This window comes from Rattus norvegicus, chromosome 8, assembly GCF_036323735.1.
Source record: "Rattus norvegicus strain BN/NHsdMcwi chromosome 8, GRCr8, whole genome shotgun sequence".
NCBI classification, from domain to species: Eukaryota; Metazoa; Chordata; class Mammalia; order Rodentia; family Muridae; genus Rattus; species Rattus norvegicus.
In genome coordinates this window covers 130,299,056-130,315,482 of record NC_086026.1, presented here as the reverse complement: position 1 = coordinate 130,315,482, position 16,427 = coordinate 130,299,056, and the positions used below count along the sequence as shown (strand labels likewise).

At 57.9% G+C, this 16,427-nt stretch overlaps 1 protein-coding gene across 6 annotated transcripts; it reads right to left on the bottom strand.

The window, feature by feature from the left end:
* Nucleotides 1-3,608: 3,608 nt before the first annotated feature.
* Zbtb47 (zinc finger and BTB domain containing 47) lies at nt 3,609-15,228 on the bottom strand. 6 transcript variants are annotated; one of them, XR_005488596.2, is made up of 7 exons: nt 13,823-14,360; nt 9,934-11,436; nt 8,293-8,440; nt 7,344-7,459; nt 6,460-6,604; nt 5,890-6,329; nt 3,609-4,746 (listed from the first exon to the last, which is right to left on the bottom strand). XR_005488596.2 is itself a non-coding variant. In XM_006244166.5 (6 exons), the coding sequence occupies exons 2-6, from the start codon at nt 11,353-11,355 to the stop codon at nt 6,055-6,057; spliced, it is 2,106 nt and encodes a 701-aa protein (XP_006244228.1). In that variant the 5' UTR covers nt 11,356-11,436; nt 14,700-15,228; the 3' UTR covers nt 3,609-6,054. The 6 variants fall into 6 exon arrangements, 4 of the variants coding, with proteins under 4 accessions (XP_006244228.1, XP_008764930.1, XP_006244230.2 ...); XM_006244166.5 differs by lacking the exon at nt 13,823-14,360 and adding an exon at nt 14,700-15,228 and having other exon boundaries at nt 3,609-6,329; XM_008766708.3 differs by lacking the exon at nt 13,823-14,360 and adding an exon at nt 14,633-14,757 and having other exon boundaries at nt 3,609-6,329.
* Nucleotides 15,229-16,427: the final 1,199 nt, after the last annotated feature.

Here is a 16,427-nt window from a genome sequence, read left to right as displayed (position 1 = left end):
GCACACACGCACACACGCACACACAGACAGACAGACAGACATACACACACCAAATACAAAATAATGTGTGTGTGTGTGTGTGTGTGTGTGTGTGTGTGTGTGTGTGGAATTTTGTTTGTCCTTTAAAGCGAACATCTGCTACACCATGGATCAACCTTGAAAACACTGAAATAAGGCAGCCATGAAGTGAGCACTGTGCAACCCCATCTGGATGAGGCTCCTGAGCACTTGTTAACTCTCAGACGCAGTGAGAGGAGAGGCGGTGGCCAGGGCTCTAGAGATGAAAGGATGTGGAATTTGTGTTTAGAAAGTGATCACTTCAGTCTGGGAAACTGAAGATTCCTGATGTGTGTGTTAGTGAGGCTGCACAGAATGCAGGTGAGTTTGATGACCCCTTCTGTACCCTTGACAGTGATTAAAATACAAACATGGGGGCCGCAGAGATGGCTCAGTGGGCATATCACCCAAGACTAAAGATGAGCTGTGTTCAGAAGCTCAGACCCATGTAAAAGTCATGTATCTACTAGGAGATGGGGGGTGGAGAGGAGGAGCTCCAGAACCAAGGGGCATTGGATCCGAAAAATAACACCCTGTCCCAAACAAGGTGGAAGATAAAGGCAGAGAACCAAGGCTGTCCTCTGGCCTTCTCTGGTACACTGTGACACATACACACTGGCATCTGCTCACACACAGTACACTGTGACACATACATACCAGCATTTGCTCACACACATAAATCACACACACACACACACACACACACACACACAATCACAAATCATATATGTGTTTGGGGAGATGCAGGAGAGTGTCTTTGGCATTTTGGATCAGGGAGCGAGTCCTCAGCGCCAAGAACAAGACACATAAAAGGGCTGTGTGAACTAAGCCTCAAAACCAAAACAAACGCCTGTGTGAGAACCAGTGGGTATCTCCTGAGCAGCAGAACACAACTGGAGGCACACTCCAGACTCCTCAGAAGTGTGGCCCAGTGTAGCCATCACCCCTCCCTTGGACACGGCTGGGTTTGTTTCCGGTGGAGTTTCTGGAAGATATGAAGATGTAGGTAGTATCCTTCCGTTCAGTCACTCTCTGCTTTAGCTAGATGGGTTCTGACATTGTCAACCGATAGCTCTGGTCCTGCTGAATGACAACGTGTGCCCATGGCATGTGTCCATCTTGAGAGCAGAAGAGGTGTGTATGGTGCAGAATTTCCAGTGTAAGTGGCTTGGACAGACCTGGGGTCTAATACCTGTGTCGACCAGTGTTTGCTCATGTGAGGGGCTTCAGTTCTCTGAATTCTGCTTCCTCATGTCCTCAGCACCATAGCAGGCTGCAGGCTGAACAGCTGCAGAGAGCTGCAAGGCTTCAGGGAACTTAGGTCTTACCCAGAAGCCCCTGGAGAGCACGGGGACGGGTGTGGCCATAGAGCTTCAAAAGCCCCATCTCTAATTAGTAATTAGGCAAGGGTATGGAGAAATTCAAGGTGGGGTCAGGCTTGGCTGCTTCTGCAGATGTGCAGGATGGGACCTGTGGTCCCCACGGGTTCTAAGGACCACCATCTGTGCAGATCTACAGGTGTCCCCCGCCTCAATGCCTCTGTTGCCTTTTTTATCACAGCCCCAATCACTTTGTTTTACATTCCCTACCTTGAAAAAGGCTGTATTCAAGGTAGGGATGTAGCTCAGTTGCTTGATGTAGTACTGCTTGCCTAGCATGCACAAGATCTTGGGTTGGATTCTCAGTGCTACATACAGGCCAGTGTGGTGGCACATGTCTACAACCCCAGCTTGCGGAAAATAGGTACAAGAGAACGTACTCAAGATCATATTCAGCTACACAGGGTGTGTGTGTGTGTGTGTGTGTGTGTGTGTGTGTGTGTGTGTATGCACAAACGTGAGTTCCCATGCACATGTGTATACATGAATTCACATGGGAATCCCAGCAGCTCCACAGGAAGATGGGAGACAGTGAGCCAAGAACCTTGAGAGCTTAGGCAGTTAGCCTGGCCTATAAAATAGAAAACCAAGAAATCCGCCCCCCCACACACACCCAAAATGTGAGACTTGACGCTGGAGGCCTCTCACCTCTACCTGTTCATGTCAGTACTCACACACATGTACAAACATACCTAAGTGCACATGCACTCGCGCGCGCGCGCGCGCGCACACACACACACACACACACACACACACACACACACACACACACACGGTATATTTTAAAAGTTGTATTTATTTTGAGACAAGGTCTACATTGTAGACTGGCCTCAAACTCCTGGGCTCAATCAATCCTCCTGCCTCAGCTCTCAACTACCTGGGATTTCAGGCATCCCAGAACCCTACCAAGAGCCCAGTAGACTGCCTGGCAACCTGGCCTCAGGTGACTCAGGGCCAAGGTGCAAGAGTGGGTATTGCTGTTCACTCTATTTCTAGAACTCTCTAGGGTTCCCTTTCCACGTCACCTTGATGTAGGGCTTGGCCGTGGAACCTTAGCTGATGGCATAGAATTGTGTCACTTCTGAATGGCAGTATGCAGTTCCCACCCTAGCTCTGGAGACCCAAGTCGATATGATTGTTGAGAGACTAAAGCAATCTGTCATTCTGGGCTACCAAAGCCTCTCCCACAGACCTCACAGGGTCACTGGCTATATGACATTGAAGTGGGGAAGGCTTGTCACCGCAGTGGGATCCAGCTTCACCTGCGTTACTTTACCAAACACAGCTAAAAAGCCAGGCTTCAGGACAAGGTGAAATAGAGCCACCTGGGCCCAGTCAGCAGAACCTAAGGGGCTGGGAATGTTCTAGACGCCTGACTGCTCTCTGCCACCCACAGCCTGCCACTGGGGCCCTTTTTGAAAGCAGCATTAGGGTGAAGAACAAGAGTGCAGAGAAGAACAGGCTCCTCCCAGGAAGTCCTTTCCTTAGAGCTTTTCGAGACTGGGTGTCAATTCCAAATGGCAGGCTGTCCTGGAACTTATGTGGCTAATGGTGGCTTTTCACTCCTAACCCTCTTGCCTCTGCCTCCCAAGTGCTGGTGGTACAGGTATATTCTACCCTGTCCAGTGTTTGAGGGTGTGAATACAACTTGTCTCTTCTGAAACAGGAGACAGTGATCTCGTAGGAATCTGCACAGGCAGCCACCTCACCCCCGACCTCCCACCCCAGGCCTCTGGGTCTGTCTGAGGCACTGGGCACATGTGGGCAGGGTGACAGATCGAAGTTGTAGAGGCCATTCACTCGTGTCCTCAGGGCCCAGAATTCCACCAAACAGAGCATGAGCAACAGGAAGTACCTATGAGAACCCTAAGTGCCCAAGAGGGCAGAGTTGGTGGATGAGAGGGACAGGGCCTGCTGTCCAGGGCTACTGTGACCCTGGATTCTCCTGGGCTCCACCCTGGGGGCTACCACCTCAGCAGACTGCAGAACTTCAGGTCTCTCTGTGACTGACCAACAGATCCAGATGAAGCATGGGACCCATATGATCCCAGCCTTGAAGGAGAAAAGACTGGCCCTATGGGTACCCTAAGTGCCCATGGGACCTATGCACTGGGATGCCGGGACACCTGCCACCCTTTCTCAGGGCAGCAACACATAAAGAAGAAGCTGGGCCAGGGGCAGAACTGAGTTTATTCTCCATCACCCATCTTGATCAAATGTCTACTGCCCCCACCCTGGGACCATGGGCGTGTCACACACACAGGCAGGCAGTTAAGCTCCACACACTTGGGCCTGGTCTTCCTGTAATCACCCAGACCCGTGAGGGGACGTGGAGCTGGTCATCCCTGGGCTCCAGGCCCTCTATGACTTCATGGGAACTCCCTGCCAACTGCTCCAAGACCAGAGCAGCCCACATCGGTTCAGAGGAGCAGGCCCAGGGCTAGACTTGGTCTAGCTGGGCAGGAGATCTCAGCCAAGCCTCCCCAAAGGCAATGTGTGCCTTGGGCCTGGAAAGTTGCCACCATGTTCCAGTCCCCTCATGCTAACGTTGGGGGAATTGACCATCTCTTTAAAAGTTAGGTGTAAAAGCTGGGGAGATGAGAACCCCAATTCCGCTGCATGGGGATGGGGGGTTATTGCATCTGGCAATAAGGGACTGCAATCCTTGTGGGCAGGGCAAGGAGTATAGCACCAGGCATGCAGGGGCCTCAGAGAGAGAGGGCTGTGCCCCATGCCGGCCAGTGCCCAGAACCCCTGTCTGGCCCCTGGGGAAGGGTTTGTGAAGGTTCTGGAAACCCAGCTACTGGGACAGGGTTTCATTCCCAGCCTCTGTTCTTCAGATTGCTGTCTATTGAATGGCCAGGGCTTCTGGACCCATGAAGGTCACCAAGGCCAGTAGGGATAAGGGTTGGTGACCCCTTGAGTTGGTCAACTCTTTCATTCCTTTTCTTTTATTATTATTTTTTGGAAAATGTTAGCCAGCTCTGGAGAGCTGCCAGGCACTGGGGCCAGAGGTTAGAAATAGCAGGAAGGGTCCCTGAGGACATCATGGAAGCCCAGAGGTTAAGGGTACCGCTGGAGGAAGAACTACACTGGAGGAGCTTGAAGCCCAACCTTGGGCAGTGGGGCAGGAGTGTGGAGGCAAATGGGACAGGGTCTCCCCAGTGGACACGGGGGAGGGGCTGAGGGCACACTTGCAGCCTGGCTCCTCAGGCTAAGAAAGGGTGCCTATCCAGGGATAACTGCTCGTTCAGTGCCTCCTCGCCCAGAAGACAGCCAACTCCGCCGAGCGCCTTGGGCCTGCCCACACCTGTACAGAATAAAGTGCTTCGTTTATTGATGATTAAAATGTCCCCAGCCCACTGTACCAGCTCCATCAGCCTCTGAGGAGGTCAAGGGGTTCAGCACCCTCTGCCAGCCCCATTGGGCACAGGCCTCTTCCCAGCGTGGCCATGCTGGGAGTGGCAGGGAGTGGCGGGGAGGGAGTAAGGTGCAGAGTGTAACAAACAGAAGCTTATAAACAGTGGGAGATCAAAACCAGGAAACGAGCGAATGGAACCTTCCTCCCATTAAACGCAGGAACAAGGACATTAAATGACAACAGAGAGGGGTGAACTACTACTGCCTGCCCCCCAAGGGCAAACACCGGGCACTGGCTGAGCTCCCTGCCCCCGTGCCAGCTTCTCTCCCTGGCTGTGCCATGGCGCCCCAGGCTCTGCACAATGCAAGAGGCACCAGGGTCCAGCGAGTGGCGGTAGTGGCCTGGCCCCGAGAGGAGAGGAGGCCTCATGTGGGCTTTGGGGAGCAGACATAGATACATGTGTCTCCTGGTGGGGCAGTCCAACCAGGCAGGCTGGGAAAGGACAGGAGTGCCCTGCAGATGGCTCCCTGTCCCCTGCCCCACAGATAGCACCATGAAACCCTGAACTACTTGCCTGAGGCTCCTTTGGGGCCCCTCCCTGGGATCTCATTCTCCTGCAGGAACCCTAGGAGCTGGGGCCTGTGAATCAGGTTCCCTCCCCTCTGGAGTCTTGGTCTCCAGCACCCAGACACTCTCTCCAGGATCTGGGGCCCTTTAAAAAGTACAGTGCAGGCTGGGGATTCCTGAGCCTGCCTGGTAGGGATGTGAGAAAGGAAACCCATGGGGGCCAGCCCCCACCTGCCCGACTCTGCCTCTCGCAGAGAGGCAGCCTTCACACTCCCCTGCCCAGCCACACTCGATGTCCTGCCACGTCTCCGTGGGCGTGCGCAGGACTCCTGGGCTTCACAACTCCCTTTAACAGGGATGCACTTGAATCCTCCCCAAACCCTCCCCTCCTAAGGAGTCAGTTAGGGGCACAGGGAAGCCAGGGACGGGCAGGTGAAACTGACCCAGGCCCTGCCTGGCTCTTAGCCATGCCCGCAGCCCAGAGCTCCTCCTGCCCTTGTGTCTGTTGCCTCCAGCACCCCTCACCTGGAGGGGTGCTGCCGACCAGTCCCTCTCTGTTCCTTTCTTCCCTAAGACAAGGAGTAAAATCTCCAAGAAGCTGCACCAGGACCCAGGGCCAGGGCCATCCAGCTGCAGTCCAGCCCCTAGTCTGTGTCTGCTGGCCCTGGCCAGGAGGGTCTGTGCTGGGGGTCAGTTAGTGTCCAGCCTGGGAGGTGCTGTGGGGAAGAGCGGGGCTGTGGGCTGCAGGTGCGTGGCGGGCAGGGAGGCAGGGTCACCAGGCAGTGGGTGGCTGACACGGAAGCACTTTTCTTTGTGTGCCTTCAGCATGTTGGAGAAGCGGAAGCGCTGGCCACACACGTCGCACGGGTATGGCTTCTCTCCTGTGTGTGTGCGTCGGTGCCGTTTCATATTGGGGCGGCTGGTGAAACTCTTGCCACAGATCTCACAGATATAAGGCTTCTCCCCTGCAATGGGGGAGGGGTAGCAGGGATGTTCATTCATGACCAGCCCTAGGTGCTACCCCAACCCACCAACTCAGGATCAAGGCTCCAGGGGGGGGGGTTTAAACTGAGACTCTGGGGGGAGGGCACGCACCTGTATGTGTCTTCATGTGCTCATCAAAGTACTGCTTCATGTTGAAGTCCTTGCCACACCACTGACACATGAACTGCTTGTGGCCAATGTGGATGCTCATGTGGGACCGCAGCTGGTACTTGTACTGGAAGCGCTCATTGCAGTTCTGTGAGGAGGGGAAGAGCTACAGACACCCTCATCCTGCCTTACCCAACCTGAAACTAAGTGTGTGTGTGTCCATGTGTGTGCATGCACATGTGTGTGTGCATATATGGCATGTCCGTGTACATGAGTGCATGTGCATGTGTGTCTGTGTCCATGTGAGGCTAGAGGTCCGGTGTTTCCCCAGGTGCCTTCCACCTTTGCTGTTTTTTTTTTTTTTTTTTTTTTGGTTCTTTTTTTTTCGGAGCTGGGGACCGAACCCAGGGCCTTGCGCTTCCTAGGTAAGCGCTCTACCACTGAGCTAAATCCCCAGCCCCCCTTTGCTGTTTTTAAGACAGGCCCTCTCACTGGTCTGACCTCCCTGTTTAGGCTGTGCTGACTGGCCAGTGAGCTCTGGGCACGCACTTGTCTCTGCCTCCCCGGCGCTGGGACTACAAGCATGCGTCACCGTCACCATCACCGTGCCCAGACTTAAGGTTTTTTTTTAACTGATGCTCAAGTTCTCATGCCTTCAAAGAAGCATTTTCCAGACTCACAGTCTCCCCAAACCCACTCAGTGACAGGTGGGTCTTGAACTCCTGCTCCTCCTGCCTCTGTCTCTCCAGACCTGGGACCACAGGCTTGTGCTGCCAGGTCAGGCTGTGGCTCCCTCTGACCTCCCTTCCTCCCCCTCCCTGAAGATGGGGGTGGGTAGAGGTGGGGCTCTCCAGGGCACCCCACAGCCAGCAGCCAGCAGAGCTCACCTCACAGCGGAAAGGCTTCTCCCCCGAGTGCTGCAGCGAATGGACCTTCAGCGACATACTGCGCTTGAAGGACTTCCCACAGGTCTCGCAGGTGAAGGGCATGTCCTTGGTGTGGGCTGCGGGTGGGCACCAGACGTCACTTCTCCGGGGCACCTACCTGAACCCCCACCTCCAGGCCTGCCTTCTGGCAGCCCCGCACCCCACGTTTTCCTGAAGGGTGATACTGAATTCAACAGCACACCCAGGCTCGGGCCCAGCGACACTGAAGGCCAATGAACAGGGAGACAGTCCTCCCAGCTTAAAAAAAAACACCAACCTGGTTACCCAGCATGCTCCTGGCCAACACCTGGATCCCAGGGTCCCCATCCCATGCAGTTTACACTTTCCAGTGGAGGAAGGGAGGTGTGTCTGCCAGAGACTGTCTGTCTGTCTGGACCACTCCGCCCTGGAGCTTGGAGCCCAGTTGAGTGAGAAGAGGTGACCACAGAATCCAGACACTCAGCCAGGCCCACTAGAGGCCGTGCAGCCTTGCCTGTGAGTGGGGTGGGTAGCACTCTTGGGGAGGCCTCCTTACTGTGTCCAGGTGTGACCCCTGGGGGAGGTTGCACTCAGGAGATGCCTGAAGCCCTGTGAGGGCCAAAAGGTGAGAAAACATGAGAGGTCTAATGGCAGCCACAGAGACAGGGCTGGGCCAGCACATAGAGTCGTGTGATTCAGGGAGGCTTCTCTTGTCCTCGAGCGGACAGATACCGTGCCGGGATCCACGGCTTGCCCAGCAGTGTGCCAGGCGAATTCCCATCTGCCAGGTTTCCCAGGCATCCTGAGGCACTGGGCAAACTGCCCATCCGTGCGTCGCTTTCCTAGCCCTTCCCCTCACCTGGATGCAGAATCCTGACACAGCCGGCAGCCGGCCCATCCTCTGCCCACACCCGCACCAGCAGGGACTCACCAACCATGTGCTTGCGCACATGCGCCATGGTGTGAAACTTCTTCTCGCAGATCTCACAGGAGAACTTCTTCTCCGCGTAGCCGTGCACTATCTTGTTGTGTTCGTGAAGAGACCACAGCTTCTTGAAGGCTTTGCCACACGTCATGCACTACGGGAAAATTAGAGCGCTTTGGCTGCAACCTGGAGCTAGCCTTGGCCTGACTGGGGCAGGCCTGCTTCTCCACCTGAAGAATGCTGGTAAGAAGGCTGGATCTGACGTTCCCAGCCTAGCTTGACTCCTTACACACACACACACTCCCACTTTGCTGTTGGGGTACCTCTTCTGGGACCCCCTTCTAAGGCCTCCCCCACCCCCTGGCTTTGTCTGCTTCTCTGAGGCAGGAGGCTGTAGGCCACATTAGTTATGGCAGATGTGCTAGGTGGTGAGCGGACCTTTCGGTTCCCCGTCAGTGCAGGTTCTACAGTCTGCAGAGGCTCTAGGCCTCCCTCAGACAGTGGAGGCAGGTGGACTGGAAGCAGCTTTCCTGGACTCCGGCCCTGCTCATCCCAGCAGGGGCTCCAGGCTGGGGTCTGGGCAGGAAAGAGTAAAGGTTTCGCCCACTTGGTATGGCTTAAGGTGCAGGAATAGCTGACAGGCAGCCTGGGGCAGGAAACAGGTGCACAGTGGGTGATGGGCAGGTTACCAGGCACACCTTCCCCACTGGCATCCAATTAGCAATTAGTGCAGGCAATTAGCACCCGCCTACCTGGGGTCTGGGTTTTTGTTTTTTTTTCTCCCCCTTGTTGTGCCAGAAAAGGAGAAAGGCATGCTAGTGTGTATGTACACGAATGCTGATGTGTATATGTGCACATATGCTAGTCTGTGTGCACAAATGCTATTATGTGTAGATGCATGCTGGTGTGTGTGCGTGTGTATGTACATGCATGTTGGTATGTGTGCACATGAATACTGCTGTGTATGTATACACACATGCTGGTGTGTGTGTGTGTGCATGATGTGTATGTGTGTGTACATGCATGCTGGTGTGTGTGCACAAATGCTGACATGTGTGTATGTCCATGCTGGTGTATGCATGATGTGTGTGTGTACACACATGCTGGGGTGTGTGTGTATGTGTGCACACAAACACACAGACATGCTGGGGTGTGTGTATGGAAGGCCTGGCAGCCACCCCAGCCTCCCCCCACTGCCAGTTCTTTCCTCATCCAGCCTTTTTCTTCCCTCCAGACTCAGGATAGCTGGCACTCCAGAGTTGAACGCAGGAGTCCTCTTGATTGGCTATGTACTGCTCTGTACAGTGGTTCAGAGGTGTGCAGGGGTGATGCCCTTTCCAGACAAGCCCCTTCCCTTCTATGCAGACTTGGGGGTAGCATACAACCTGCGTAACTGTAACCGCACAGGCAGCTCTGCGGCCCTAGGTTTGTTAAAAGACACACCCCCGGGCAGTTCCTACCGCCCCCTAGCTTCGGGTAACTCTCCATCTCCCCCACATCCAGCTGCTCTTGCTCCTCTGGGAAAGGTGCTGCCACCATCCTCTGCCCACAACTGTGGGCCAGAGCACAGCTCTCTGGCCTCCCCCGGGCAGCCAGTGTGACTCACCACCATGGGACTGTCCGGGCAGCACGGGCAGCACGGCTCACCTGAATGTTGCGTTCACAGTCGGTCTGCCTGTGCAGCTGCAGCTCGCTCTCCAGCAGGAAGCGCTTCCCACACTGGCCACAGATCTGCATGCGGCTGTGGGTCACGTTCATATGCTTCTCTAGGTACCAGCGGTTGTTGAAGACCCGAGGGCACTTCTGACACGGATGCTGCTGTTTCTCCTCCAGCTTCACCTTGGCCCCCAGCCCGTCAGCTGCCTGGGGTGCTGCAACAGCTCCAGACGCCTTGGGCCTCTTCCCACCTCTACCTCCAGCCTCCTCTGGCTCGGGGGTGGCTCTGCGCCGGGAGTTCTGTCCCCGGGACCGCGTGGACATCCGGCTGTGCGGTGGAGGGTCCGCCTGGCTGCCCTGACACCCAGCGGGACCTGCAGGGTCCTGCCTGCCCTCGGCCACCCTCTCCTCCTCAGAACTCTCCGCATCCTGCTCACTGGGCCCATCCTCTTCATCTTCGTCCTCCCGGTCGCTGGGCCCTTCCTCCTCCTCTTCCTCCTCTCCCTGGCTGCCTCCCTCTTCCTCCTCCTCTTCTTCCTCTTCCTCACCTCCTCCACTCCCTCCTCCTTCCTCCTCCTCCTCTTCTTCCGAGTGTCCCTGCATCCGGTCCTCCTGGCCCAGCACCACAGTGGCTGGGTTGGCCCCGGGGCCTGGTTTGCCCTCAGGCCCGGTGGACACATGCAGTGTTTGGTTATTAAGGTTCACCTCCACAATGATCTGTGACTGCTCCTGGTGCCCATAGGTGCCTGAGGCATCCAGTTCTGGCTCCAGCCCCTCTCCACTCTCCAGTTTGCACAGGCTACCTCCCGGGGCCTCGGCCTCTTCAGGCGTCCCTTCCTTCTCCTCCTTGAAGAGCGTCTGTGCCGGCCCCGCAGCGGCAGAGCCCACATCTCCAGCTGCCCCCGCTCCATCCTCCACACGCACAGAGTACGGGTCAGGGCCCTCACGGGCGTAGATCTTGGGGAGGCCTGGGGTGTCTGCCTCCTGCTTGATGTCACAGTAGTAGGGTGGTGGAGGCACCGGGGCACAGCTGGCGGCTGGCTGGGCCAGGGCCACGGGGCCCGAGGGCGCCAGGGACCGAGCGTCCAGCAGCTCCTGGCAGGAGGCGGCAATGTCAGCCATCTGCAGCAGCGAGGCCGCGCTGAGCACCTCGTGCACGTTGGCCGCGTTCACCAGCAGTTTGGACGTGTAGATGAAGTTCAGGATCTGCTGCAGGCCGCTGGGCGCCAGCGCCTCCAGGGACAGCTCGACCCGCTGCAGTTGCTTGTTCTGAGTGAAGAGCGAGTGGAAGAACTGGCTGTAGGCGGCCAGCACACCCTTGTGTGCAGGGAACACGCTATGCTGAGGCACCAGCACTAGGTCCACATCGCACAGGTCTGGCTGGAAGAGGCGCTGCTCATTGAGACGGCCCATCAAGCAGGCGAAGTGCAGGGCCACGTCCTCCACCAGCGAGAACTCTGCCGCCGGGGAGTCTGTGGTCTTCTCAACCAGCAACTGTTGGGGCCAAGAGACAGGAGAGGTGAGAGCCAGCCACTGCCCACCCCAGCCCACAGCGTGGGAGGCGCCATCGCAAGAGATGATCTGATCTATCTGTCCAGCCTCAAGTCTGAGGAGGGGAGCAGGGCAGACGCACAGCAGGGACGGCGCTCCTAGGGCTTCGATGTTCTGGGACCTGTGCCCAGGTGGCTGCTACTCTGGGCCTACTCCCTTTGTTCTTCCTCTGTGCACACACTAGGGGTCACCCCAGGATCCTTATTCACTGTGCCCCAACTGGGCTTCCAGCTACTCCTCAGTGTGTCCTGACCTTCCCAGCATGCTGAGACAGGAGCCTGCCCAACTGTGAGCATCTGAACAGCAGAAGACCCAGCTTCTGCTACAGCACCAAGGCTGTATCTTGTGTGTGTGTGGGGGGGGGTTTGGGGGGGTCACTTGGACAGGAGCCAGTGAAGACTTTAGTGGCTACAGAAGACAGCAGGCTGAAGACATCCAGGCCCACTGCATCCAGCTATAGCAGCTTTTTGTACCCAGGGCCCTCAAGGAGGATGGGCTGTTTTCTATTTGCCACACTCCCAAGAGGAGCCCCCAGCCCAGACCCAGAAGCTCCAGGGTCTTGGAGGCTGCACCTCCTGGAGAACCCTAGGGACCTTAGAGACGGATAGGTCAGACTGCCAGGCCTTTAGGCTCCTCTAGAATCTGTAAAGGGCCCAGAACAGAGTCCTGCTTAGTTGCCAGGGAGGACGCCCAGAGATTGGGCGGTAGAGACCGGCCTGTCTTACCCCTTGCATAGGGCCTGGGGCTCAGCAGACACTGGCCAGTCCGCCCCACAAAGGCTGGCTTTGGATGCTCCACAGGCTCTGCCTGTGGAGACAAAAGCTTTCAGTGTGGAAGTGCTGATGTGTCCCAATGGGGGGTGGGGTGGGGCATAACCCCACCTTCCTTAGAGGTCCCAGGATAAAGCCTCTCTCCCGGTAAGTCCTCTCTCCTGTCAGCAGTGGGTGGGCCAGACAGAGAGGATGGACTCGAGCTCCTTTGTCATTCTGCTAAAGGAGAAGCCGTTTCCAGCTGCAGGTGAGCCCCAAGGAGCCTTGAGCCTTTACCCTTCTGCTGCCAGCAGCCCAAGGCATACCCACTCTTTGCCCTCAGCTCCACCAACAGCAGATGTTTCCTTCCTCAAGCCCCTGCCACCACCGACAGCCACCCATCTTTGACTCTATCCAAGAACTGCTGGGCCCATCTAGCAGGGACGTGGCACGGAGCCCCGCCCATCCCTCTCTGACTCATTCTGATTCATTCTCTGGGACCAATTCCTGTTGCAGAGATAGAGAAACTGAGGCCCAGAGAGGCATTACCCGTGGACCTGCGGACATCCAGCTACTTGGGTACCCTTTCCTTCTGCCCTGTACACTTCAGAACTTAGAGAGTCCTGAAAGTGAGGTGGGTGGAGGTGTGAGGTGTGAGAACCACCCGAGCATCCAGACAGGGTCACCACACCCTCTGCTCCTGCCTCCCTCCCAGTCACTGCACCTGCAGATAACTGGTGTCTGCACTCCTGGGGCGTGCAGGAGGCTGGGGTGTGTGGATGGTGCAGAGAAAGGCCTGTCACAGTACCACATATCACAGGCCTGGAGTGCCCGTTCTTCCTTTACAAAGCTTCCCCAGGAAGGGCCACTTGAGCCTGGCAGAAACCCGGGCATCCCTAAAGTCACATCGCAGCCTGTCTAGCTGTGGACCAGAGACGCTGCCAGCGAGTAGCAGGGCCCCTTCCGGATCAGTGCCCACCAGCTGTGCAGCCTCTGGCCAGATGCTTCCGGCTCCTTGAAGCTGAGGAGGCCTCTCTCCACCTGGCTAAGCCAGCTGCATTAGCAGCCTTTCCCCAGGGGGACACCTGCAGAGGCCACCAAGCTTTTGCCTCCTGAAGGCCATCTGGTGAAACCCGGGGGCAGGGGTACAGGCTCAAGACTTCTGGATGCTTTCTTTGGAGAGGTCTGGGAAACAGGCTCAGAGACGGCAGGGGACCGGCCCAAGGTCACACAGGAGTTTCCACTCCAGCTGTGACCGCCCCCCCCCCCCCCCCCGCCTATGGCGCGATCCATCCTAGTCTCCGGCAGAGCAGCTGCAGCACCCACGTGGCCCAAGGCCCGGGCGGGAATCCGACTCCCCCCTTTTCCCCCCATTACCAGCCCCGGGGCGGCGCCGTCCGGACGCAGAGAAGCGCCCCCCTCCGCCCGTGCGCAGCAAAACCTCGGCCTTTTGCGCTTGCACCCCCACCCCAGGAATTTCACCCCCTAGCCGCGCTACCGCGCCGCACTCCGGGCCCCCCACACCCCGCAAATAGGGTCGAGGACCCCTGGGGAGGGGCCAGGGCTCCTAGACTCCGTACCGGGTCCCACTGGGCCGTGCGCTCCGAAAGGAGGCGCTCGCAGGTGGGCGGATAAGCGGGGGGACAGGCAGGGCCCTGCGTACCATGGTGCCGCGGCGCTGGGAGCTCACAGGGCCCCGCAGGATCGCGCTGCCCCCGAGGGCCGGGCCCCGGCCGCTCCATGAAGCGCCGCGCTGGGGGCAGCCCCTGCGCAGGGCCCCGCGACCATGGCCCCGGGGGCGCGGCCGGACGGGCGGGCGGAGGCGCAGGGCCGCGACGAGTCCCGGCCGAGCAGCTGCGGCCCGGGAGCCTCGGGCGCGGCGGGCGGGGGGCGCGGGGCGCCGATTGGAGCCCGCGCGTCAGCTGGGGCCGCCGTCTGGACGCTTAAAGGGCCAGGCCGCCCAGCGTGTTGGCTGGGGGCGCGGACACGCGCCGTCACGATGCAGCTGCCCTCGGGAGAGCCTCGGGGTCCCCGGACCGACCCGGCTGGTGACGTGAGAGCGTTTGGACCGTGCAACCCCACCCTCCCGCGCCAAGCCCCTCTCAACCCTTCTCTGCTGGGAAGTTCGTCCGGGAGTCTAACCCGGGTGTCCTCCCGCTGCTCTGCAGGGGCGGGGCCAGGGTAGGCGTGAGGTCGCTGAGCTGAGCGCGCCGCCCCCCGACCCACCTGCTCCCCTGAGCCAGGCGACGCCGAGGGCCTGAGCCCCGCACCCTAGCCGCGCTCACTTCGCGTACCCTGAGAGCCCGGCTGCTCCGACAAGGGGGTTAGAGTCTGGGGTCCTCGGCTGCTCCAGCCTCCCACGCGATTTGCTCTGTGTCTTTGGGACCTACCTGGGGCCTCTGGCTGCAGAGCCTCCGAGCCACCGCCGCAGCGACCGAAGCCTTTCAGATGACCTACCTGGAACAGCCGGGTGGGGGCCGGAGGCCAGGCCCGGCCGAGGGGCCCTTCGCGCAGCCTCCGCGCTGGGGAGATGCAGCTCGGCTTGCGGAATGCAGCTCTGGCACCGTCTCCGTGGGGGCAGGGGGCTGGCTGTGCTGGCAGGAGGCTGCGAAGGAACGCTGCCAGGCCCAGCGACAGCAGGGCGGGACTACGGGCTACCACCGTGGTCTCTCCTCCGGACGCCCCGCACCCCTACCCAGCGGCCACTGTTCAGCCTAGTCACTCTCCCAACACTGCTCCTGCCGGGCCATTCCACTCCAGCCACAGCAGTCTCCTTGGGTGTACGCCTTCCTCATGGTGAGCAGGGCAGTGTAGCTCTTCCCTGGAGTCGGGCAGGTGTCAAGTAGCTGAGGATCTGTCCCCTAATTCAAGGACCTTTCACGTGGACACAGGGCTGGCTACCCCTGGGCAGGGAAGCTGAGTTGGTAGACTGAAAAAAGGAAGGGACAGAGGAAAGCCCCTTCCTTCACATGCCTAGGGCATGCCCCTCGCTGGGGCAGTGAGCAGCAGCCCCGAATCTGCATGAAGGCACAGATGCCTGAGGCTCTAGGCTGAAACTGTGAACCTGTCAGTTACCGGATGTCTCCTGTCACTTCCAGCCACCAGTGAGGTGGGAAGGGCAGGCCTAACTACCTACTGGGTGGACAATTAGAGGCCCGCGGAGAAAGAAAACATGCAGACCCTGTGCTGGGAGTCTGGAAGAAGCTAGGCAGTGGTCACCGTAACCTCGGGAAGGATACTGGCTCTTCAGGTGATGGCCTTGGCTAAAGTAAAGGGGGGGAGGGCTCCATAACAGCCCTCAGCTCCCGGCCAGCTGTCCCACTTGGGTTCTCAGAGCTCTGACTGAGGCAGGAGGGCACACTAGGCTTGTCACCAGCAACAGTTATAAAGGCCAGAAGCCCCGAGTGTTCATGGCTGCAAAATTAAGTGGTCAGAGGATGGGGTGCAGTCAACTGGAGGGACAAGATGGGAGTAGAGGAAGGATTCTAGGCCACAACCTCAAGCTCCCTTGGTGAGTTAGGAGCAGGAGCACTCACTACTGTGACAGAGATGGGTCCTTTAGACCCCTGAAGCTGGGTGACTCCAGGCCAAACTTCACTTCAGAGAACAAGGAGACAGCCCCAAGCTGCTTGGGGTTCCTGCTCTTGGCTGGGGAAACTAAGCTCACCTGGTAACAGAAATGAAAGGTAGTCCAAGAGGTGGTGGTGCAGGTTGGAGGGGGAATGTACAGTACGTGGCCTCCTCCATCTCCCTCAATTCTGGCTGCTGAGCCCAGCACTAATGGGCTACAGCTGCACATGGGTGGGAGCCTAATGCAAACCAGCAGGTTCCCTTTTCCCACACCAACTCCAGGGCCTTAGCAGAAGAGCCTCCCTGGTAGCTTCCAGAAGGTTCCCAGAGACCCTAGTCCTCCACAACCTTGGGCCGCTGTACCTCTTGCTCAAGCCCAACACTCAGTAAGATGTGACCAGCAGCAGTGTCAAGGCCTATGTCCATCACAGCTGTGCAGAGACCTTTGGGTCCTACATGTCTGCCCAGTAGTGGGGGTTCTAGAGGTCCTGGGCCCCAAGTGTTTCCAGACATGGCCTTCATAGAGGCAGCCTCAGAGGTTGAACCTCTTAATTGCACCGGGTCACATGCATCTCTGGGTTCATCAAGTAGGAGACAATGGTTCTCAGAATCTGG